At 41.2% G+C, this 25,185-nt stretch overlaps 1 protein-coding gene and 1 non-coding gene across 8 annotated transcripts in view; both read right to left on the bottom strand.

Moving 5' to 3' along the window:
* The window catches only part of PIAS2 (protein inhibitor of activated STAT 2), a 117,018-nt gene extending 106,359 nt beyond the window's left edge, over positions 1-10,659 (bottom strand). For all 7 annotated transcript variants that reach the window (XM_053571329.1, XM_053571324.1, XM_053571323.1 and 4 more), the window contains exon 1: positions 5,412-10,659. In XM_053571329.1, coding sequence (XP_053427304.1) covers positions 5,412-5,435 — 24 coding nt within the window. In that variant the 5' untranslated portion in view covers positions 5,436-10,659. The remainder of the gene's footprint in view (positions 1-5,411) is intronic.
* A 12,266-nt stretch (positions 10,660-22,925) lies between these two features.
* On the bottom strand, positions 22,926-23,029 carry LOC128572154 (U6 spliceosomal RNA). Its single transcript, XR_008376067.1, has one exon. It is a non-coding gene; the product is annotated as a U6 spliceosomal RNA (small nuclear RNA).
* Between the last annotated feature and the right edge of the window lie 2,156 nt (positions 23,030-25,185).

A 25,185-nucleotide genomic window follows, 5' to 3' on the forward strand; every position in this document is an offset into this window, starting at 1 on the left:
TAACCCACAGTAGTGGAATTATGCAACTAGAGAGAAAAGAAAAGGTTAAAAAAAAAAAAAGCTGCTCTGATTAAGGAAGAGGTAAGCTGACTCCAGACTCAACTAGCCCCCTCCCCTGTGCTAGGCTCTTTTGCAGATTTTCTTTTTTCTTTTCTTTTCTTTTTTCTTTTTTTTTTTTTTAAGAGACAGAATCTCTCTCTGTTACTAGAGTGCCATGATGTCAAGCCCTAGCACATAGCAACCTCAAATTTCTGGGTTCAAGTGATCCTCCTGCCTCAGCCTCCCGAGTAGCTGGAACTACAGGTACCTGCCATGACATCCAGCTAATTTTTTAATTTTTTTTTTTTTTTTTTTTTAGTAGAGATAGGAGTCTTGCTCTTGCTAGGGTTTTTTGTTCTTGTTTTGTCTTTTTCTTTTTTTTTTTGAGAGACAGAGTCTCACTCTGTGCTCTGGGTAGAGTGCCCCATATCATCATAGCTCACAGCAACCTCAAACTCCTGTGTGCCAGCAATCATCTTGCCTCAGCCTCCCAAGTAGCTGGGACTACAGGCAATTGCCACAATGCCTGGCTAGTTTTTCTATTTTTAGTAGAGACACAGTCTCATTCTTGCTCAGGCTGGTCTGGAACTCATGAGTTCAAGGGATCCTCTCATCTAAGCCTCCCAGAGGGCTAGGATTATAGGCATGAGCCTCTGAGCCCAGTCTACAGATTATTTTTGAGAGAGGAAGCAGGGCAGCAATGACAGAGGTTCAGGCCATCTGATCTTACAATCCTGTCCCACATTAATTCACAAACTAGTCATCCCTTCAACTCCTAACAATATAAGTGCTATAAAACAAGCAACTAGTGTGGCTCAGGGCCTGTGGCTGAAGCAGCTAAGGCACTAGCCACATACAACTGGCGGGTTCGAATCCAGCTGGGGCCCGCCAAACAACAATGAAAGCTGCAACCAAAAAATTGTCAGGTGTTGTGGCGGGCACCTATCTATAGTCCCAGCTACTTGGGAGGCAGAGGCAGGAGACTCGCTTGAGCCCAGGAGTTGAAGGTTGCTGTGAACTGTGATGCCACGGCACTCTACCCAGGGCAACAGCTTGAGGCTCTGTCTCAAAAAAAAAAACAACAAGCAACTAGTGAATTGACTACTTCTCTAACACCTTGAAAAATTTCTACTATATACCACATTATATGACCATCTTTAACATTAACAGGCCACATTTTCCATTCTCAGAGAACTTCTCTCTTCCTTTCCCTCAACCCATCAGGATGATCTGCTGATCAGCTTTGTATGATGTGTCTCTAACCCCTGCTACAGATGACTAGAACAGAAGAGGAATCTTACCTAAACTCAGCCAATCAGATTCTCTTTCCAAGAAGAACTGAAGAAGTGAACTGGTAATCTACTGGTCTAATGCACTAAAAGGCAACAAAGTGTATGGTTGCCTTATTCTTTCTAGGACTAGACAAGATCTATAACACTAGCTCAAAAACTGAAATTATCAGGGAACCCCTTAAAAAGAAGTTACTAGTCAGGCACAGGGCTCATGCCTAATCCTAATACTTTGGGAGGCTAAAGCAGGAGGATCACTTGAGGCCAAGACTTAGAGATCAGCTTGAGTAACATTAAGACCCCATCTCTACAAACAAAAGATTTTTAAAAAATTAGCCATGTGTGATAGTACACACCTATATTCCCAACAACTTGGAAGGTTGAGGAAAGGAAGACTACTTGAGCCCAGGAGTCTGAAGTTACAGTGAGCTATGATGCTGCCACTTTTGTCGAAACAACAGACCAAGACCCTGCTTAAAAAAAGAAAAAAAAAAAGTTGCTTTATCAAATAATCCTCCTAAGCCTAAAAGTAAAGACACAAGGTCATTAAACTAACTACACTGAGGATGATTTTTCCCAAAATTCCTAACCTCCATTACGGGTGGAGCACCAGTCAGATGTGAACTGCTCTGATTACACTAGTCCATAGGAATGGCCCTGAAAGGTAGTGGAAATCCTCTCAGTGGCAATATCAGCCAGCCAAATATATGGCATCCAGATCAGCTGATCATTTCCTCTACTATTAAAAACTTAGCCAGCAAATGAACACCTATAATTTTTTCTGGTCCTATAATTTATTTGCCTACCTCTGTGACCATCAGAATACACTCTGGGCCAGGCACAGTGGCTCACACCTGTAATCCTAGCACTCTGAGAGGCCACATTGGGTGGATAGCCTGAGTTCATCTCTACCCTGTTTCCCCGAAAATAAGACATCCTCTGAAAATAAGACCTACTTACAGGAAAGATAAGACGTCCCCTGAAAATAAGACCTAGCGCATCTTTGGGAGCACACCTTAAAATAAGACACTGTCTTATTTTCGGGAAAACAGGGTACTAAAAAGAGAAAAACTGAGGTAAGAGGATTACTCAAGCCCAAGAGTTGGAGTTTGCTGTGAGCTATGATACCATAGCACTCTACCCAGGGCAACAACTTGAGACTCTGTCTCAAAAAATAAAAAAAAAAATTTTTTTTTTTTTAAGGCTCCACGCCTGTAGGTCAGTGATTAAGATGCCAGCCACATACACTGAGGCAGGCAGGTTAGAACCCAGCCCAGGCCTGCTAAACAATGACAACTGCTACAAAAAAATAGCCAGGTATTATGGTGGGCACCTGTAGTCCCAGCTACTTGGGAGACTGAGGCAAGAGAATCACTTGAGCCCAAGAGTTGCAGGTTGCTGTGAGCTGTGATGCCACGACACTCTCTGAGGGCAACATACACAACACTCTACCTAGGGCAACATAGTGAGACTCTGTCCCCCATTAAAAAATTTTTTTTAAATTAAATAATAAAAAAAAGAATATACTCTAAACCAAGGGTCATCATTTTGAGACCCCAAGATGTTTCTTTCCCTTTTCTTCTTTTCTAATTCGTCTTTAGTCAACTTTCCTGTTTTCTTTCCTCTATCACATGTCACATAAGAAAGTGTGATTTGTCATTTAATTTAATCCACGAACTGCAGAAAGATAGCAGCTAGATGTCTAGGGATTAAAAAAACCAGCTTTTCCAGTCTTAAGCTGTATGATTTAGGTCAGGTCAATCTCTCTGTCCTTCAATTTCTTCATAAAATTGTGAGAATTAAGAATGTATAGAGAAAGTGCTCAAGACCAGCTCAAGACCAGAACCGGAATCGAACAAGCACTGTATTATAATACATATATGCCATCATCACCATTAACTGTTTGCAATGGTGGGGGGAAGTTTACAGTTCATCTTCACATGTAGAGTAACATGAGTCTGTACAGGGCAGGTAAGGCAAAGATGAGTGGGTAACTCTTCCATCATCTGCCCAGCCCTTTCCTCCTCTGAAAATCCTTCCCAGTTAATCTCTTTTGGGGAATAGATATGAATTGTAAGAAAGGGCGCCATATTCTATCAAGTGCAGGGAGAAGTAAAGACAGCTGACTTACAGGAAGAGATGACGATTCAGAAAACAAAATGGAAAGGGAAAAAGGCGGGAGAGAGGAAGGCAAAAAGACAGAAGGAGAAAAAAGTGAAAAAGCTGCTTTGGTTTCCACAACTTTCCAGTACTGACAGCCCTTTCTGCTCTATAAGGGCAAGTAAATTCTCTACTTAATTTCTTCTTCTTTTTTTTTTTTTTTTTGAGAGAGAGTCCTACTATGTGGCCCCTGGGTAGAGTGCCGTTGCGTCACAGCTCACAGCAACCTCAAACTCTTGGGCTTAAGCGATCCTCTTGCCTCAGCCTCCCAAGTAGCTGGGACTACAGGCGCCCACCACAAAGCCCTGCTAAATTCTCCACTTTATATTATGCTTTAACCAACATTTATAAAAGTCCAATACAAGTCCTGCAAAAATTTCCACAAACAAAAAAAAAGTTCTTACACACCTGTTAGTACACAAAATGCAAACTATATTGCAGGTGAAAAAACATTTAGTCTTCTCAATCCTTCTAAATCTAAAGCATGAATTTACAGAGGTGAAGCGCAAGCCTGATTGTTTCAAAAGCTCCACAGGTGTTAAAAACTCTACAAGTGGAGCTGTGAGCCACTAAAACTCTTAGTAGTGTACTAAGTATAAACACCCATTTACCTACTACCACGGTTCTCTGTATAAACTAGAATGGGGCGCAACATTTATTAATATACTGTTCTCTTTACCGGAAAACTAAATCTTTTTCAAACACCAGGAGGGAAAATGACAAGCACTGTGCAAACTATTAACAATCTCTCTTTAGAGAAGAAAATCCATTCTTCTGGTGATGCCCACTGAACAGGTAGTACCAGCCAACCTTCTTCTCCCTACTCCATCCTTTTCGGAAAACAATGAACATAGAAAACTGAATCTTTTGCCAGATTCTCCTCCTTTCTTATTTGAAAAGTAGCCCTAACATTGTTAAGACTATGATGCAGTAAATTTCAAGTTCACATTCATCTCTACTTTAAAATACACTCTTTTAAAATCAGAATTTCTGTCTGTAAATAACTTACTTATTTTGCGATTCAGCGACCCACACAATATAAATCCAACTCATTTATCACTCTTAGGTTTGTTACAGTTAAGGATTCTGAAGGTTATCAGTCTGGGAGAAAAAAAAAATCTTTTCCACTCTACATTCATTTCACCCCATTTCAAATCTGTACTATACAAAGAAATGAACGATAAAGTTACGACCTTGTTCTAAGGCTAAGCAGACAAAATTTTTTTCCTCAGGAGCAAAGAGTGCACAGAGAGACAAACCACACAACGCGGACTTTCCGATTTCTTACCATGACACTAAGAAATTACGAAGATTTAAGGCCGATTTTTGAAGGCAGGGTTCCCCAAAGACCACGCTTCTTTGGAAGATGTTAGGAAGCACTGGTGGGTGGAAGGGGCCTTTCCTCGTGACAGACCTGACTAAACGGTAGCATCAGCCATAAGAGGAAAGAGAAAAATTCCCAAACGCAACTTCGTTTCAGAAAATATTCTTTCACCAAGTGAGTAGCATGCAGACTTCTAAAACGCCATTGACACGTACACCTCAGACGATGATGGCAAATCAAAAGCGAGTTCCCACCTCGGCCCTCAAAATGAACCGGGACGCCAGGTCCCCATGTGCCCCTCCCGAGGGCGCCCGGACCCCGCGCGCCAGGTGTGCGGACTTCCCTCAGCACTCACGGCCGGATCCCGGCGGCTCAGGCCCGCCGCCCCCGCGCCGCCCGACCGTCCTCCTCGGCTCGCTCCCCTCCCCCGCGCTGCCGGCGCCCGCTTATTCGGCTGCCGGGACTCGGGATCTAGGCTCCGCCAAACGGCCCCCGCCGCACGGGAAGGCGGCAGCGGGGACGTTGCGGCTTCCCCGCCTCCCCTCCCTCACCGCCCCTCCCCCGCGGCCTCGGCTGTCCACTCCCGGGCCCCCGCTTACCCTCAACTCTTCGAAATCCGCCATTTTATACCACCCGCGGGTGCCTCCGCTGCTGCTGACACCGCACCCCTACCCGCTGCTGCCAACGACGCCGCCGCCACCACGGCCGCCGGCGCCTCCAGCACCATCCTGCACTGGGCGCCGCTTAAGACGCCACGGGCGCTGCCGCCGCTGCCGCCAGGCCCGTCACGTGACCTAGGCGAGAGCCCCGCCTCCGGCGCGCCGCGGCCCCGCCCCTCTCGCGGCGCCCCTGGCCCACCGCGCCACCGTTTTCCGTCAGCCTGGCCTCAGCGCCCGCCGGTTACCCGCTGGCTTCCGGCGCCTGGTTCTGCAGCCTAAAGCGGCGTAGCCTGTGTCCTCCCTTCTCTTCTCCGCACAGAGGCCGGTGCCCACTCCCTGAGGACTACCGCGACTGCGAGCCTGCAGGAGGACCTGCCCTGGAGAAATGGCGGGGAGAAAGAAGACGCATGACAGGAGCTTTCGAGAAAATTCTCACAGTGCCCTTCACACAGTGGCTGCGGACCGAGAAAGCGGCTTCAGATAAAACCAGCCCCCAGAGTGGTTGTGGCGGAACAATATAAATATGAGTGTTGGTAAGCTATTGTTCCAATCTAATGGTGCCGGAGGGGTGAGATCTCTTTGAATTGCTAATGTCTTCGGACTGCGGACTTGGCGGATTCTGACTTTGAAGGGCTTCTGAAGGTCGTGGACTGCAGAGCTGAGACAGTTGGGAGGTGGGGCTGGGCAAAAGTGAAATAAGAGCACTCGGAAGGCCCCTGATAAAAAGGCGAGGGGTCAGGGAAATCTGATAGCTAGGAAAGAGTGAAATGCCTAGGCAGAGTAGGCAGAAGGAAGCTTGATGGCCCCCCTGACATGCTGATGGAGGAAAGAAGATGCTAAGTCAAGCTGGCCCGGAAAATCGCTTGTCGGAGACCAGGGCTCAGATTTTCCTTGAAGAGGAGTGAAACAGCCCCTCCCCCCACGAAAGGACTTTAAAACTCTTTAACCATTTATAAGGCTTCCTGATTACTGCCTATTCAGCTGCCCCCCATTCTGTGAACACTACACTTAATTCGAGTTCCTCCATCAGACCTCTCAACCACCACCATTCCCCCAAGTTTTTAAGGCCTCTGAATGTTGATCCGTGGACCAACAATAATTTCCCACTCTGCTTCTATGCCTTTCTAATTCCTGTTCAGCTTTCAGGTCTCAGGTGAGGTATTATTTCTTAAGACCTTCCCTTGCCCACATGCCCGTTTTAATTAAACCCCTCTAATAGGACCTCTTATAGGACCCTGAACTTTTCCTTCATAACATGTATTGGTAATTACTTAAGTATTTGTGTGCTTGTTTATTATATAAATAAAAATATTACTGTTTAAAAATTTTATTGGCAGTGAGAGGTGGGTTACACCTGTAATCTTCACACTTTGGGAGGCAAAAGTAAGATCACTTGAGGCCAGAAGTTTGAGACCAGCCTGAACACCAGAAAGAACCCATCTCTGAAAAAAAAAAAAAAATTAAGAGGGCCCTGTGGCACACACCTGTAGTCCCAGCTACAGGGGAGGGTGAGGCAGGAGGATCAATTGAGCCCAGGAAGTTGAAGTTAACAGTGAGCTATGATGACACCACTACACTAGCCTGGGTGACAGCAAGACTCTGTCTCAAAAAAAATAATTTTGTTATAAAACATGTTAAACTTGGGCAGTGCCTGTGGCTCAGTGGGTAGGGCGCCAGCTCCATATAGCAAGGGTGCAGAACTGCAACAAAAAAAGTAGTCGGGCGTTGTGGCCGGTGCCTGTGGTCCCACCTACTCGGGAGGTTGAGGCAAGAGACTCACCTAAGCCCAGGAGCTGGAGGTTTCTGTGAGCTGTGTGCTCTGTACTGAGGGTGATAAAGAGACTGTCTCTACAAAAGAAATTTTTTAAATAAAAAGAAATGTTAAACTCACTACACTGTAATGTCTGATAGATGCTTGAGCAGTATTTGATCTTGTATTTGTTCAGTGAATAAAGGAGTGAATGAGCAATGGAGTAGATTTTTTTTTTTTTTTTTTTGAGACCAGAGTCTCACTGTCTCGCTCTCAGAATGCTATGGCGTCACAACTCACAGCAACCTCAAACTCTTCGGCTTAAGCAATTCTCTTGCCTCAGCCTCCCGAGTAGCTGGGACTACAGGAGCCCACCATAATCCCCAGCGAGTTTTAGAGATGAGGTCTCACTCTAGGTCAGGCTGGTCTCAACTTAAGCCCAGGCAGTCCACCCACCTCGGCCTCGGAGGTGTGAGCCACCGCGCCCAGCCTTTACTTTCTGATTTTTATATAGTTTGAGTTGAGTTTTCTATTATTTGCAAGCAAAAGAATTCTGAAATAATGGTGCTACTCGCTTTCTTCAGGTAAGATTATTAATTTGGCATCTTTTCTAAACTCTGCTCCTTAATAATCATTCAATATAAAGGAAAGGCTGAGTGGTAATAGGTGAAAAGGACACTGCTTTCTCCATTGTTGTGAGCAATTCAACTCTGATCCAGATTTGTGTACATTCTACACGTGAAAAGGAAATCCCTGCACTTACTTGGATCCAAGGTATGGTCTTCTTATACCTCTTCTAGCAGCACACAACTCTCCCACCAAAGGAGTTCTAGTATTAAATATTAACAATATTTTACTTCATTACATTTCCAGTATTAAAATGCTCTTTATGGAGTGAGCCTTTGGCAATTTACCTGGTCAGGCCACCCCCTTAAAATCCTTAAAATGCTTCCAATTAGAAGACTCATAAGTACTATGATTAAAGTGTCCTAATATACTTCACTAAGTAGGAAGCCTCAGGAGTGGCTTTTCTATTTACTGACTATATAAATTTAGCAAGTTTCAATTTTTCTAATCTAAAACAGTAATGATTATACCTGATCTCAAGATTAGATAAGGTTATATGGGTATATTTATAAACTTAGAAAGTGAAAAACGATAAATTGTTTGTATCTGAACAGTTGGTAAACATATACCCCCCCAAAAGTAAAATTGAGAAGCACTCCATTAAGTATTAAGAACCATATCATATTTATCCTAGTAACTTTTTTTTTAAGACAGAGTCTCCCTTTATTTTATTTTATTTTTTTTTTTTGTGGTTTTTTTGGCCGGGGCTGGGTTTGAACCCGCCACCTCCAGCATATGGGACCGGCGCCCTACTCCTTGAGCCACAGGCGCCGCCCAACAGAGTCTCCCTTTATTGCCCTCAGTAAAGTGCCCTGGCATCAGCTCACAGCAACCTCATATTCTTGGGCTCAAGGATTCTCTTGCCTCAGCCTCCCTAGTAGCTGGGACTACAGGTGTCTGTCACAATTCCCAGCTTTTTTCCTAGACACAAGGTCTCTCTCTTTGCTCAGGCTGGTCTCAAACACATGAGCTCAGGCGGTCCACCCACCTTGGCCTCCCAGAGTGCTAGGATTACAGGTGCAAGCCACTGTGCCCAGCCCTTATCCTAGTAACTTTAGAAGAGTATTCAATCTTGTTGGACCATGTAGGGAATATTGAGTTTAGTTTGAAGCACCTATCTTCTTAATCCTTTTCCTTCCTATCTCTGAACACATCAGATCTTTCTGATTTTAACATCTCTCTTTTCCTTTCCTCTGATTATTTTCTCTCTTTCTTTCTCTTTATATGTATATGTATACATACATACACATACATCAATTCATTCCTTTTTTGCTGAGTAGTATTCTATTGTATGAATATATCCCAATACATATATACTGTATATTTAACAGTATTCAACCTCCAGTTTTTTTGTTTGTTTGTTTGCAGTTTTTGACCAGGACTGGGCTTGAACCCGCCACCTCTGGCATATGGGGCCAGAGCCTTATTCCTTTCAGCCACAGGCACCGCCCAGCCTCCAGTTTTTTTTTAAGCTACCTTTCTTTTGCTAAGCATACATCTATTTTTAATTACATTTCCTCATTCCTTTATACTTTTCCAATAGTGTTTGATCTTTTCCTTTACTGAAACTAATATTGAGTAAACTAAACAATGAATTTTTTAAAATTTTATTACCCACCTTTTTATTCTAAAAAGTTTAAACAAAAATTGAAACATAATACAATGGAAATTTTTAAACATTCCAACTGGATTAAACAATTTATATTTTAGCCCAGGAGTGGTGCTTATGCCTGTAATTCTAGCACTCTGCGGGGCCAAGATGGGAAAATCCCTTGAATTCAGGAGTTTGAGACCATCCTGAGCAAGAGCGAGAGCCCTATCTCTATTAAAAAGTAGAAAAATTAGCCAGTCATGTGTCTGGTGCCTAAAGTCCCACATGCAGGGGTCCTCAAACTTTTTAAACGGGGCCAATTCACTGTCCCTCAGACTGTTGGAGGGCTGGACTGTAGTTTAAAAAAAAACTATGAACCAATTTCTATGCACATTGCACATATCTTATTTTGAAGTAAAAAAAACAAAACGGGAACAAATACAATCACACCACCTCATATGGCCTTCGGGCCGTAGTTTGAGGATACCTGCAAATACTAGGGAAGGAAGATGGCTTGAGCATAGGAGTTTGAGGTTGCTGTGAGCTAGGCTGAGGCCATGGCATTCTAGCCTGGGGCAGTAGAATGAGACTATCTCAAAAAACAAAAACAAAACCATAATATTTTGAACAATTTTTAACTAAGATATAATTTACATATAGTTAAGTCCTTATATCTTAAGTAAACTCTTCAACTTATTTAGGAAAATGCTTCTGAAGATAGATTTCCATCACCCCCAAAGAGATCCTTGCAGCCCGTTCCCAGCCAAATCCAACAGGAACAACCTTTGATCTGATTTCTACCACTACTGTTTAGTTTTACGTGTTTTTAACATTTTGTATAAGTGGAATCACAGTTTGTACTCTTCTGTTTGGCTTTTTTCATTCAGCATAAAATATCTGAGATTGATACGTTGCACATACCAATTCATTCCCCTTTTGCTGAGTAGTATTCCGTTGTATGAATATATCCCAATTTATCCATTCTCTTGTTGATGGATATCTAAGTTGTTTCCGGGTTTTGAAACTGCTCTTACAAATTGATGAAGTGGTACAAGGCGAGAACTAAAGTAAGGGCTCCTGCTCTTACAAATTGATGAAGTGGTACAAGGCGAGAACTAAAGTAAGGGCTCCAAAACTCTGTGAAGAAACAAGCTCAGTTAAAATAATAATAATCAGCCACTATCCCCTTACTTGTGTCTCTATAATTACTATGCTAGTCGGCAAAGATACTTTTCTTCATAGAAAGAAACCTGTTAGAACCAAGGGTAGTTTTGGTTTTTTTGTTTTTGTTTTTGTTTTTTGCAGTTTTTGGCCGGGGGTGTTTATGGGGCCAGCACCCTACTCCTTTGAGTCACAGGCGCTGACCCATAGGGGTAGTTTGTAAGATTATCTTCCAGGTCCTCCATTCCAGTGGATTGACTCCCTCAGACAAAGGAACTGACTGGACCCCTGGACTGGTCTTGGACCCCTCCCTGAAGGAAATGCATTCCAGTGGATTGGCTGACCCACTCAGACCATGGCTCATCCCAAAGGACTGATGGTTCTGCCCCAAAATCAATCAATTAGCAGACTGTGATTGCCTAACCCTCTGCCAACCAAACTGTCTTTGAAAACCCTGTCTCCTCAATTCTTAGGGCAGATTGGAGAAATTCCTCCCATCTCCCTCCTTAGTGCTATGGAGCATAAACTCTCTGCTATAAACCCTGCTGTCTCTGGATATTGGCTTCCTCTTGGGCAGTAGGCAGATGAATCTGACTGGGCAGCAACAGTTTTGACTATTATAAATAAAGTTATTGTAAACATTTCTGTATAAGACATTTTATAGCCATATGATCTATTTCTCTCAGACATCTAAGAATGGAATTGCTGGGACATAGCAAAGATATGTATTTCACTTTTTAATTAAACTACTAAATGTTTATCCAACTTTTCAGAATCTCGGAGTCAAATATTTTTACATTTTCTTTAATCTTATGATTATTTCATATTTTGAGTATCAGCCCTTCTTTATAATGTGTGTTCTTACCATTACTCTTTGTCATTTTTCTCTTTTGTCAACTTATCTTTTATATGTATCTTATTACACATCTACAGTTCATTCACTTTCAAATCTCTTCTATTCTCATAATTTAACCTGTCACTACTGTAAAAACTTATAGATTCAGACTATGAGTTAAATGACCTATGTTTCATAACTTTTTTTCAAGATATCTTTATAGCTATTCTCTATTTTTAAAAAAGTTATCTTTGGCAGTGCCTGTAGCTCAGTGAGTAGGCTGGTGGGTTTGGACCTGGCCGGGGCCAGCTAAACAACGACAACTGCAACAAAAAAAATAGCTCAGCGTTGTGGTGAGCACCTGTAGTCCCTGGTACTTGGAAGACTGAAGCAAGAGAATCACTTAGCCCAAGAGTTTGAGATTGCTGTGAGCTGTGATACCATGGTACTCTACCGAGGGCGACATAATGAAACTCTATCTCAAAAAAAAAAAAAAGGTATCTTTATGACATAGGTTCAGTGACATAAACTAACGGGAAGAAGACAATCTGCTTTCAGAATGAAATTTACATCTAATTAAGGTAACACAAATACCCATAGAATGAAAAATAAAGAGAACAGTAGAAAGTAATGAAATGGAAATTCAATATAATAGAGAAAGGTGAAATATTGGTCTTTGAAAAAATATATGACGTGCCAAGTGCATTGGCTCCTGCCTGTAATCCTAGCACTGTGGGAGGCCAAGGAGTTTGAGAGCAGCCTGAGCAAGAATGAGCCCCCATGTCTACTAAAAATAGAAAAAATTAGCCGGGCATTGTAATGGGCACCTGTAGTGCCAGATACTTGGGAGGCTAGGCAGGAGGATCGCTTGAACCCAGGAGTTTGATACTGCTGTGGGCTAGGCTGAGGCCACAACACTCAAGAGTATAATTTTATTTATTTATTTATTTTTTTGAGACAATCTCACTATGTTGCCCTCGGTAATGTGCCATGGTGTCACAGCTCACAGCAACCTCAAACTCCTGGGCTTAAGCGATTCTCTTGCCTCAGCCTCCCGAGTAGCTGGGACTACAGGCACCCACCACAATGCCTGGCTATTTTTTGGTTGCAGTTGTCATTGTTTAGCAGGCCCAACCCAGGCTCGAATCTGCCAGCTTCGGTATATATGGCCAGCACCCTACTCACCAAGCTGTGGATGCCGAGCCATAAAAAGAAATTTTAAAAATGCAGTGTAAGTAAATCCAGCAAGAGTTTTCAAGAAGAAAACTAGAAAACTCAAACAAAATTTATTTAGAAAACAACTACAATTATAGGTCCTGCAAGGATTTTAAGATAAATAATGGGGCAGGTGCAGGAGCTCATGCATATAATCCCAGAATTCTGGGAGGCCTAGGCAGGATGATCATTTAAGGCCAGGAGTTTGAGACAAGCCTGGGCAACATAACAAGACCCCATTTATAAAAATAAAGATAATTCGAAAAAAATTAGCCTGGCATGAGTAGCCTATAGTAACCTAGCTACTCAAGAGGCTAAGGCAGGAAGATAGATTGAGCCCAGGAGTTTGAGGTTGCAGTGAGCCGTGACCAGGCCGTTGTACTCCAACCTGGGTGACAGAGTGAAACCTTGTCTCCATAAATTAATAACAGAGTGAGACCTTATCTTTATAAATAAATACTTTAAGTAGTTTCTTCTCACTAGGAGAACATAGAAGAAATATATAAAAACTGCTCAAGATAATTAAGAAATGAAGGCATATTCTTCAGTTACTTCCACAGTGCACTTACAACCTTGATGCTAAAACCAGATAAAGTCACTTGTAAACAGAAAATTTCTCCCCAGGATTGCAAAGATGATTTCATAATAACATGTACATAATACAGATCGGCAATTTGATTCAACTCATGATCTGAGCTCCACCCCAAAAGCTGGATTTTTAAAAACAGAAGAAAATACCTAATATAAGGAATTATCCAACCAAAATGTAGATGACAATATTTTGGGAAGTTGTGCCAAGAATTTTTCCTGAGGAAATTACCAATGTGGGGGCCGGGTGCAGTGGCTCATGCCTATAATCCCAGCACTTCGGAGACGGGTGGATTTCCTGAGCTCACAGGTTTGAGACCAGCCTAAGCCAGAGCAAGACCTCATCTCTAAAAATGGCCAGGTATTGTGGCAGGCACCTGTAGTCCCAGCTACTTGGGAAGCTGAGGCAAGAGAATTGCTTAAACCCAGGATTTTGAGATTGCTGTGAGCTATAACACCATGGCACTCTACCAAAGGATGACAAAGTGAGACTCTGTCTCAAAAAAAAAAAAAAGAAAAATTACCAATGTGCAAGCAAAATCAATAACTGTGATTTTTGCAAGATTGCAGAGCAAGAGAAAAAGAAGTCTAAATCTAATGCCCACAGAAGGTAAATGTCCAATAAACATTCCCCATAGCTAATATGAGACTTTATAGAGTATTTCCACAAATTAATGTCTGGTTTTACAATAAACAGGAAATCTCAAAACGAATGCTGAATAAATTGCTCATAGAATGGCAGTCTAAGAAAATTCATAAGAAATACATAAGAAAATATAGGAGACATAGATTGGAGAAAAAGAACCATTGAAAACATCTAACAAGTGTGCCTTTAGCTCAGTGGTTCGGGCTCAGACCACATGCACCATGACTGGTGGGTTCGAACCCAGCCTGGGCTTGCTAAACAACAAAAAAATAGCCAGGTGTTGTAGTGGATGCCTGTAGTCCCAGCTGCTGGGGAGGCTGAGGCAAGAGAATTGCTTGAGCCCAAGAGTTCGACGTTGCTGTGAGGTATGACGCCATGGCACTCTTCAGAGGGCGACAAAGTGAGACTCTGTCTCAATTAAAACAAAAATAGCTGGGCGTTGTTGTAGGCACCTGTAGTCCCAGCTACTTGGGAGGCTGAGGCAAAAGAATCGCTTATGCCCAAAAGTTTGAGGTTGTGAGCTGTGATGCTATGGCTATCTACCTAGGGTGACAGTTTGCGACTCTGTCTGGAAAAAAAAAAAAAAAAAAAACCTCTTCTCCATTCTGCATGAGAATTTGACATCTAGTTAATTTCCTAGCAGTCTTCCTATAAGCTAGATTGAAGTTTATGGTAAAAATGATCCTCTGAGCCAGGCATGGTAATGCACGCCTGTAGTTCCAGCTACTCAAGAACCTTGAGCCTAGAAGTTCAAGGCTGCAGTGAACTATGATTGTGCTACTGTACTCCAGATAGAGCAAGACCCTGCTTCTAAAAAATAATCATAGTAAAGATCCTCTGGACCAGGAGGAACTATAAATGAAGTATAAATACCCGATGAAGATGCCATAGCTGGGACTTCCATGAGTGACTTCAATTCACCAGTAAAACAATTTTAAATTTGTAGGCACCTAATGACATGGCCTTAATGTATAATATAAAACTACAATGATAAACAGATAATATCCACAAGTAAGTATAGTGGAATATTTTACCATACCTGTCTCAGTAATTGATTCTCAAAGCAAATAAAACACCATTAAAAATACAGATTTTTGCAACAGCATCATTCACAAACTTAACCGATTTTTCATCATAATTATAAGGAAAAAGTAATATTTTTTTATCTAGCTCCATATAGATTCTCCTAAATTCCCTCCAGTTTACCAGTGTTTCACACAAATTTTATCATGTTCTATGTATTCTATGACCTAAACATGGTTGGGCAGCAGTAACGTAGAGAAACTCTTAACACTTGTACATGTACATTAGGAGAAATACACAAGGATATTTTATGGCATTGCTGGAATAGTGAAAAATTGAAAACTGAATTCACCAAGAGACTGGGTATGTACATTTATTTATTTATTCCTGCAAAAGAATGCTATGTGTAGAGTGAGGGAAAAAAATAAAGCAGATCTAATATGAAAAAGAGAACAAATCTGAAAAATAATGATAAATGAAAAGATCGAGTTGAAAAAAGTTTTCTACCCTTTATATAAATTTTTCCTAAAATAAAAATGCTGTAAACTTACATACATATGTACTAGAAATTCAAAAACACATGTCAGTGATGAATATCAAAACCAGGATACCTGATACCTTTGAGAAGAGAGGAATAGGTGTTGTAAGGGTTAGTCTATATACGTAGAGACACAGTCTTGCTCTGTCACAGTTTAGAGTGCAGTGGTGCAATCATAGCTCACTGCAGCCTCAAACTCCTGGGCTCACACAATGCTCCTGCCTCAGCCTTCTGAGCACTGGGACTTCAGGCACATGCTACCACACCTAGCTAATTTTTTTTTTTTTTCATTTTTTGTTGAGGCAGTGTTCTTGTTATGATACCCAGCCAGTCTCAAAATCCTGGCTTTATGTGATCCTTCTACTTCAGCTTCCCAAAGTGCTGGGATTACAGACATGAGCCACCATACCCCGCCTTTATCTCCTTTCTATCTCATTCCTTACAAATGTTCTTGCTATAATAGCCAGAATGATCCTTCATAAATACGAATCAGATCTCACCATATCCCCGTTTAAAATCATTCAGTGGGTTTACATCACTCTAAAAATCAGAACGAAACTCTTTATCACATTTTACCTTCTACCTTTAGCCCTTGTTCACTTGGTATCACTGTCCTTCTTCCCCTACTATCATTATCTATCTTCTCAAACTGCTTTACTTTTCCTATTAAATGTCTCACTACCTTAAATAATATTAGCTCGTGAATTATGGGTACAATAATTCCCTACATCCCAGTCCTTTCTAGAATATAAGTTCCGTGAGGGCAAGGACTTTTTTCTTTCTGTATCTTCATTGCCAGGGACACTGTTTGACACATACCAAGTATGAAATAAATATTCTTGGAATGAATGATTTATTTTTATTCAAAAGGAGAAGAAATGTCATTTCAGTGATAGAATATGGCATAATGAAATGAATGGAAACTGAAAATTTCCAAATGAAAAACTGAAAACAATAACAATAGTAGCCAAGACAACTAGTAAGTACTCACTGTGCTCCAGGCATTTCCAAACAATGGAACCACTTTTGGGGTGCAGGCCGGTTTTGTTCTCGTTCTCATAGGCCCTGCAGGCCCCCTATTTGTATATTAGAAGTCCATACTCTAGACCAGGGGTCCTCAACTATGGGCTGCGAGCCACATGTGGCCCGCTGAGGACATTTATCTGGCCCGCCAGGTGTTTTTGCCACAGCTGCCTGTCCTGCTTAGTAGCTGATTTGTCCCGGGCCGCAGTGCGCATGTGTGGAATGTGCACCAATTCTCCGACTCCGTTCCTTCTCTCTGTCTCTCCCGGCTGGATGTTATTGCCATCCTGCTTAGCAACCCACTGTCCAGGGCTCAGTATGCATGTGTGGAATGTGCCCCACACTCTCCAATTCCCCTCCTACTCTCCAACTCCACTCCTTCTCTCTGTCTCTCAACTCCTCATCTCAGTCTCTGATGTAATCGGAGGAATCACCAGGTTGCCTGTGCAGAGCCTCCTGCTGCCTAAGGACTGGGGTAAGAACAAGTTAGCGTTTTTTTTTTTTTTTTTGAAGTTAGGAAGTCTTTTTTTTTTAATTTTGCAGTAAGTAGGACCTTTTTTTGCAGTTAAAGGGGGCCTTTTTTTCTAAAGTTAGGAGGGTTTTTTTTGTTTTGTTTTTTTTTTTTGCAGATGGGGGCACCATTTTTGAAGTTAGAAGAGTCTTTTTTTTGAAGTTAGGAAAGCCTTTTTTTCAAGTTGGTTAGTTGGTTGGGGGCAGTTTCTAGGGGGGGGTTGCATCACAGTGATAACACAAATAGTCAGCGCTCAGTGCTAATGCAAATTGTCAGTGCTCAGAGGTAATGCAAATGGTCAGAGCTCAGAGGTAATGCAAATAGTCAGTGCTCAGTGGTTATGATAATTGTAAGTGCTCAGTGTTAATGCAAATTGTTAGTGCTCAGTATTAATGCAAATTGTCAGCAGTGTTACTGCAAATGGTCAGTGGTCAGTGGTCAGTGTTGATGCAAATGGTCAGTGCTCAGTGTTATCGCATGGGAGCCCCAAACTGGTAATCTGCCCAGTGGGAACTAAATGGGAACTAAATCTGGCTCTGCAGACAGCCGAGGAGTAGGAAATCCAATTTAATTGACAGTAAGTGCATTTATATTCTGATTGCTATTCAGTTGTGTATGATGTTGTATATTGTTTGCTGTGTAAGCCCCAGTTCACACTGTTGCAATCTCTGAGCAGTGCGAGTTCAGCCATATGCTTGTATGGCTGAACTTGCATTAGATTTGGAAGAAAAAAGGCACCCGTGCCTTCTTTTTTCCTGCAGTGGAATCTGATCACATGGGTCTTCTCACACATGCAATCAGATTCCTGTGCAAGTTCACAGATCGCAGTGTGGTTCGCACAGGGTAATGTGAACTGGAAAGGTGGTGGAGGAACCGGCTCTGTAATCATGCCTGTTCCCGCGCCACACCAGTGTGAGCCTGAGGTAAAGGCAGAGTTCCACCATATGGGCACTGGCAAGGCTGAAATTATGTAGACTGACAAGGCTGCATTGATGGACACTGATCAGACTGCATTGATGGGCACTGATCAGACTGCATTGATAGGCAGTGCAGTCTATACATCTCTGTGTGGGCAAAGTTATTGCTGGTATATTGTTTTTGGAGCGCTGTATATATATATATTGGTATTTTACTAATAGCAATTTGGAATCCCTAGGAAACAATGATATCAAGAAAGAGAAAAATTGACTCGGAGTGTAGGATATTCAAAGAACAGTGGACTTATGATTACTTTTTCATGCAGTACAAGGAAAGAGCTGTGTGTTTGATATGCCAGAATATAGCATCTGTGTTCAAAGAATACAATTTGCATTGACATTATTAAACTCAATATAAAGATAAATATGATAGTTTGGCCAGAGAAGTGAGAAAAGATAAAATATTAAAACTGAAATATACATTGACAACTCAGCAAAATACTTTTGTGAAGCAGAAACAGCTAAATACTTCATCACTGTGAGCAAGTTTTCAAGTTGCCAAGATAATAGCGTGCACTGGCAGACCGTTCACGGAAGGAGAATTTGTTAAAGAATGACTTCTTTCTGTTGCCAAAGAGATGTGTCCAGAGAAGGCTGATTTATTCAGTACAGTGAGTCTTTCAGTATAATTATACGAAGGATTGAAGAAATGGGAGACAATTTGCATCAGCATTTGCAAAACTCTGCAAAAATCCTTTCCTATTTTTCCTTGGCACTTGATGAAAGTAATGATGTTCATGATTCTGCATAACTTCTAATTTTTATTCGTGGTACGAACGACTATTTCGAAGTCACAGAAGAGCTTGCTGCACTGCAAAGCATCAAAGGAACAACTACAGGAGAGGATATCTATGAAGAGGTTTGCCAAACTGTTAATAGTTTGGAGCTGGACTGGGCAAAACTAGCCAGTGTGACAACTGATGGTGCTCCTAGCATGGTGGGGTCTAAGAAAGGAGTAATTGCTCGCATTAACCAAGAAATGGACAAACATAACCATTTTCATCCAATAGCCATGCACAGCCTCATCTACCAACAAGTGCTGTGTAGTAAATCACTGAAGTGGGACTCTGTTATGAAAACTGTGGTATCTTGTGTTAACTTCATTAGAGGTAATACACTAAACCACAGACAATTTCAGGAATTTCTGTCTGAGCTAAATGTTGCCTGTGAAGATGTTCCATACCACACAGAAGTCCATTGGCTGAGTCAAGGGAGAATTTTGAAACATTTCTATGACCTACTTCCACAGATTACAGCTTTCTGCTTTCAAAAAACAAGTACCAGAGCTCAATGATGCAGAATGGAAATGGCACCTTGCCTTTCTGATAGATGTAACAGAGCTACTCAACAATTTCAATGTGCAACTTCAAGGAAAGGGGAAGCTCATCTGTGATATTCAATCACATGTGAAAGCATTTGAAGTAAAATTAGGCTTCCTCATCAAACAAGTGAAAGAGGAAAATTTCTGCCATCTCCCCACAACTCAAAGTCAGCAGAAAATCCATTGGCTGCATTCCCAAATAAAACATGCATAGATTCACTGGAAAAGTTGCAAAAGGAGTTCTGATTTAGATTTAAAGAGCTTCATCTCCATGAACAGGACATACAGCTTTTCCATAACCCATTTTCTATTGACATTGAAAATGTGGATATGATTTACCAAATGGAACTGGCCGAACTGCAGAATTGTGACTCTCTGAAAGATGCATTCAAGTCAAGCAGCCTTCCTAATTTCTATGCATCGCTCCCCTCTGAGACATATTCTAATCTCAGGAACCATGCACTCAAAATGGCAACCATCTTTGGCAGCACTTATGTCTGTGAACAGACTTTTTCCAGAATGAAACATCTGAAATCTCCAGCCAGATCTAGACTAACTGATGCACACTTGCATCACCTGTCACGACTAGCAGTGGCAAATAAAAACCGCGCATTGGCCATCTCATTAGCCAAAAGCATGCCCATAGTTCCCATTGAAATACTGGTAAGTTTGTTGATTTAACTTTACTTGTTCTTCATTTTAAATATTGTATTTGTTCCCATTTTGTTTTTTTACTTTGAAATAAGATATGTGCAGTGTGCATAGGAATTTGTTCATAGTTTTTGTTTTTTTTTAAACTATAGTCTGGCCCTCCAACGGTCTGAGGGACAGTGAACTGGCCCCCTGTTTTAAAAGTTTGAGGACCCCTGCTCTAGACACAGCTGATTCAATTAAAAGCAACACTGACTGAGAAATGTCTATCTGTTAGCCAGGGAAACAAACATTCTTTTTCTTGTAAGTTTGAGTGGAGTGACACACAGGCTTAAGAAGTTTTGAGATGGGTGGCACCTGTGGCTCAGTGAGTAGGGCTCTGGCCCCATATGCCGAGGGTGGCGGGTTCGGGCCCAGCCCCGGCCAAACTGCAACAAAAAAATAGCCGGGCGTTGTGGCGGGTGCCTGTAGTCCCAGCTGCTTGGGAGGCTGAGGCAAGAGAATCGCGTAAGCCCAAGAGTTGGAGGTTGCTGTGAGCCATGTGATGCCACGGCACTCTACCGGAGGGTGGTACAGTGAGACTCTGTCTCTACAAAAAAAAAAAGAAGAAGAAGTTTTGAGATTAGTTATGCTAATAGAAGGATACTTTTGAGCGAAGGAAACCGCTTCTTTATTTTTGTTTGTTTGTTTGTTTTTTGAGACAATTTTTTTAAGCAATTCTCTTGCCTCAGCCTCCCAAGTAGCTGGGACTTCAGGCACCCAGACAATCCCAGGCTATTTTTTTTTCTTAGACATGACATCTTGCTTTGGCTCAGGCTGGTCTTCAACCCATGAGCTCAGGATTGCAGGCCTGGGCCACTGTGCCCAGCCCAGGAAACAGCTTCTGAGATCCCTGAAGTTGCACAGGTCTTTGCTTTTTTGTATTGGCCTCAGAGTGGAGGTTTCGCCAAGTTTTTGGTGTTTGTCATAGAAAAGAATTTCAGGATGCATCATATACACCAAGCAAACGAAAGCTTTGTTGAAAGCAAAAGTACACTCTCAGGAAAGGGAGGGGGGAGTGTCTCACAAAGACAGCTGCACTGAAAGGAAATGGTCCTAGGTCTTTTATAGTTTTACTAATTGAGGGGAAGAATATTCAAGGTATTTAGAATACTACAAATTTTAGGTAGTAATTTCTAGAGTGGGTTCCCTCTCGTTTTCATATTTTATATTGTTGTCTTAGAACTATTATGGCAATTTTGGGGTGAAGAAATTTAAAAGCCACAATGTAAATGGTATTGTAATTAGCCAAAGTTCATGAAAGGTGGCAGAGACAGTTGAGAAACCAGTTAAAGAAACCAGTCTTGCCTAGGAGTTATTTTAACACCTGCACTTGATCCTCAAGCCCTTGCATCCACTCTCAGCCCTGTCTCTTAGTATCTATATGTTGTTTTTGTTTTTTATTTCTTTTTTTTAATTTCAACTTTTCCCCCCTGGATTTTTCTTTTTCCTTTTTTCATTTTTATTGTGTAAATATAATTTTTAATTGTTGCTTTCTTAAATAATAACATAATTTTTGCTAGTTTTTCTTCCTGTGTTATTTGTTTTTTCCACCAATTTTATCCTGTAAGGTTTTTGTTTGTTTGTTTTGGTTTGATTTTTTTTTTTATGAGACAGAGTGTCATTATGTAGCCCTCTGTAGAGTGCTGTAACATCACAGCTCACAGCAACCTTATACTTGGGCTTAAGTGATTCTCTTGTCTCAGCCTCTCAAGTAGCTCCCCATAGTGCCTGGCTATTTTTACAGATGGAGATCTCACTCTTACTCAGGCTGATATCGAACCTGTGAGCTCAAGCAATCCACCCACCTTGAGTGCTAGGATTACAGGTGTGAGCCACCATGCCTGGCCCTAGTACATGTTTTTTAATATTAGCATTGGAAGTAATGATTTCGGGTTGAATGACCTTGGATATGTTATTTGACCTTTTCCTTAATTTAGAAAATGTTTTTTGGGTTTTTTTTTTTGTTGTTGTTGTTGTTGTTTAGACAGAGTGTCATTATGGCACCCTCGGTAGAGTGACGTAGCGTCACAGCTCACAGCAACCTCAAACTCTTGGGCTTAAGCAATTCTCTTGCCTCAGCAAGATAACTAAGAGCTACAGAGAGCTCAAATTAATCAACATGAAAAAACCAACAATCCCTTATATCATGGGCAAGACAGATGAATAGAACCTCTGAAGAAGACAGACGAATGTCTAACAAATATATGAAAAAATTATCATTGTCCCTAATTATTAGAGAAATTCAAATCAAAACCATCCTAAGATATCATCTAAACCCAGCGAAAATGTCCCACATCACAAAATCTCAAAACTACAGATACTGGCATGGATCTGGAGAGAAGGGAACGCTTTTACACTGCTGATGGGAATGCAAACTAATACAATCCTTTTGGAAGGAAGCATGGAGAACACTCAAAGAACTCAAACTAGACCTACCATTTGATCCTGCAATCCCATTACTGGGCATCTATCCAGAAGAAAAAAAAATCCTTTTAATATAAGGACACTTGCACTAGACTGTCTATCCCAGCTCAATTTACAGTGGCCAAAATGTGGAAATAGCCTAAATGTTCACCAATCTAGGGATGAATTAACAAGCTGTGGTATATGTATGCCATGGAATACTAGTCAGCCATTAAAAAAGATGGAGACTTTACATCCTTTGTATTAACCTGGATGGAAGTGGAACACATTATTTTCAGTAAAGCATCACAAGAATGGAGAAGCAAGAATCCTATGTATTCAATTTTCATATAAGGACAATGACCTAGTACAAGGTGGAGGGTAGGGAAGGGGAGAACAGAAAGGGTGAAGGAGAGGGGTTCATGGTGTGCATCTCAACTTTTGGGGGCAGGACACAATCATAAGAGGGACTTTACCTAACAAATGCAATCAATGTAATCTGGCTCAAAAAACTAAACAAAAAAAAAAAAGAAAAAGAAAAAGAAAAGAAAAGAAAATATGGACCACTTCATGAATTTGCATGTCATCCATGTGCAGGGGCTATGCCAATCTTCTCTGTATCATTCCAGTTTTACTATATGTGCTGCTGACAGCATATTTTTTAGCAATATAAAAAATGTAGACATTAAGAGCTGGCTTATTGTTGACTGTCATGAAGTTTGCAGTTAGGCAAGCACATTTCTTGTCAATCTTCAAAACTTCTCATTTTTGCATGCCTAGAGAAGTTCTGCTGAAGACAGTTTGACATAGATGAAGTTGTGAAAAGAGAATCCAAAGTGGTTATTTGGAGAGGGAATGGGGAAAGAAAGGGATAGGGACTGATGAATTACAGTTTGATTTGAGGAGGGTAACTTGTTTTTTTTTTTGTTTTTTTTTTTTGTTTTTGTAGAGTGCTGTGGCGTCACAGCTCACAGCAACCTCAAACTCTTGGCCTTAAGAGATTATCTTGCCTCAGCCTCCCAAGCGGGGACTAACAGGTGCCTACCACAATGCCTGGCTATTTTTGTTGTTGTTGTAGTTGTCATTGTTGTTTGGCAGGCCCCAGGCTGGGTTCAAACCTGTCAGCCTGGTGAATGTGGTGGGCGCCCTAGTTGCTGAGCTACAGGCGCCAAGCCTGAGGAGGGTAATTAATATAATAAAAATCTTATAGTTTAAAAAAATACTCAGAAATCACCTTTTTTTTTTTTTTTTTAAGAGAAGTAGGGTCTCCCTCTGGTACCTAGCCTTCAGTGGAGTGCAGTGGTGCCATCATAGCTTACTGCAGCCTCAAATTTCTTGACTCAAGTGATCCTCCCACCTCACAATAGTTGAGATTATAGGCATGAGTATACCTGGCCAAAACTTTTAATGAGTGTTTTATAAAAGGAGAAAAAATACAGTTTTCTTCCAAAGCAGGGGAGCTCGTATTTTCTCTATGAGTATAAACTGTTTAGGAAGCAATAAATTAATACATTAAAACAAGTATTGAAAGCTTTAAGACTTGTCTCTCCCACTTGTAGTTCTAATCTAGGGGTTATTTTGGCATTCAGTCATGCCAGAGACATTTTTTTGATTGTCAAAATTCTGGGGGGCTACTGGCATCTAGTGGACAGCTCCCAACAATAAGAATTATCTGATCCAAAATGTCAACAATTATGAGATTGAGAAACCCTGCCCCAGCCTAACAAATCCAGCTGGCAGAAATTTTCAGTGAGAAAAGTTGAGCTGTTTTCTTAAAGGTAGGAAGAAAATTCAGTCTTCTGTCTTTGCCTTTTCTTTCTAAAGTAATGGCTTTACCTAAAATTAATTTTAAGACAGGATGAGATGAGATTAGTGAGGACTTACATATCAAGAGAAAGGGTTTAGACACTCCAGACACCATACAAAGATTTTGTAGGTGGTAGTGTAAGATGTTCTCTACCCTAGAAAACTAACTGGGAGTAAATCGATGATCAGATGAGCCCCTCTGAGACTCCCACCTTTCAGTCCATACTGTCTGTGGCCCATTATTTCTCATCCAGACTACTTCCATGTCCTTCTTTTTTACTTTCTTGCTTCTGGCATTCACCCTTTCAAAATCCCCTTAAAGTGTAAAGAATATCTTCAATGGGTATAGAATTTTAAGTTGACATAATTTTTTTTTCTTTCAGCATTGTAAGGATACATTTCTATTGTCATCGCTTTCATGGCCTCCAGAGAAGAGTTTGTAACTCTTTGTAGCAAAGAGTTTTATCTTTGCTCCCTGTATGTACAATGCTTTTTTCTCTGGGTACTTTTAAGATTTGTTCTTTATCACTAATTTTCAGCAGTTTGAATATAATGTGCCTTGGTGTGCTAACTTTGTTTTTATACTGCTTGACATTTGTCAAACTTTCTCTATCTATATGATATAGTTTTCATCAAATTTGGAAATTTAGTCATCATTTTTCAAAATTTTCATGATTTTTAAACATTTATTTATTTATTTAGAGACAGAGTCTTACTTTGTTGCCCTTGGTTGAGTGTCATGGTGTCATAGCTCACAGCAATTTCAAAATCTTGGGCTCAATGATCCTTTTGCCTCAGCCTCCCAAGTAGCTGGACTACAAGCACCTGCCACACCATAATGCTTGGCTATTTTTTAGAGTAAGGTCTCACTCTTGCTCAGGCTGGTCTCGAATTCCTGAGCTCAGGTGATTTACCTGCTTGGGCCTCCCAGAGTGCTAGGATTATAGGTGTGAGCCACCACATCTGGCTAAAATTTTCATGATTTTTAAAAATTTTTTTCCATTTG

Source organism: Nycticebus coucang, chromosome 19 (genome assembly GCF_027406575.1).
Source record: "Nycticebus coucang isolate mNycCou1 chromosome 19, mNycCou1.pri, whole genome shotgun sequence".
NCBI classification, from domain to species: domain Eukaryota; kingdom Metazoa; phylum Chordata; class Mammalia; order Primates; family Lorisidae; genus Nycticebus; species Nycticebus coucang.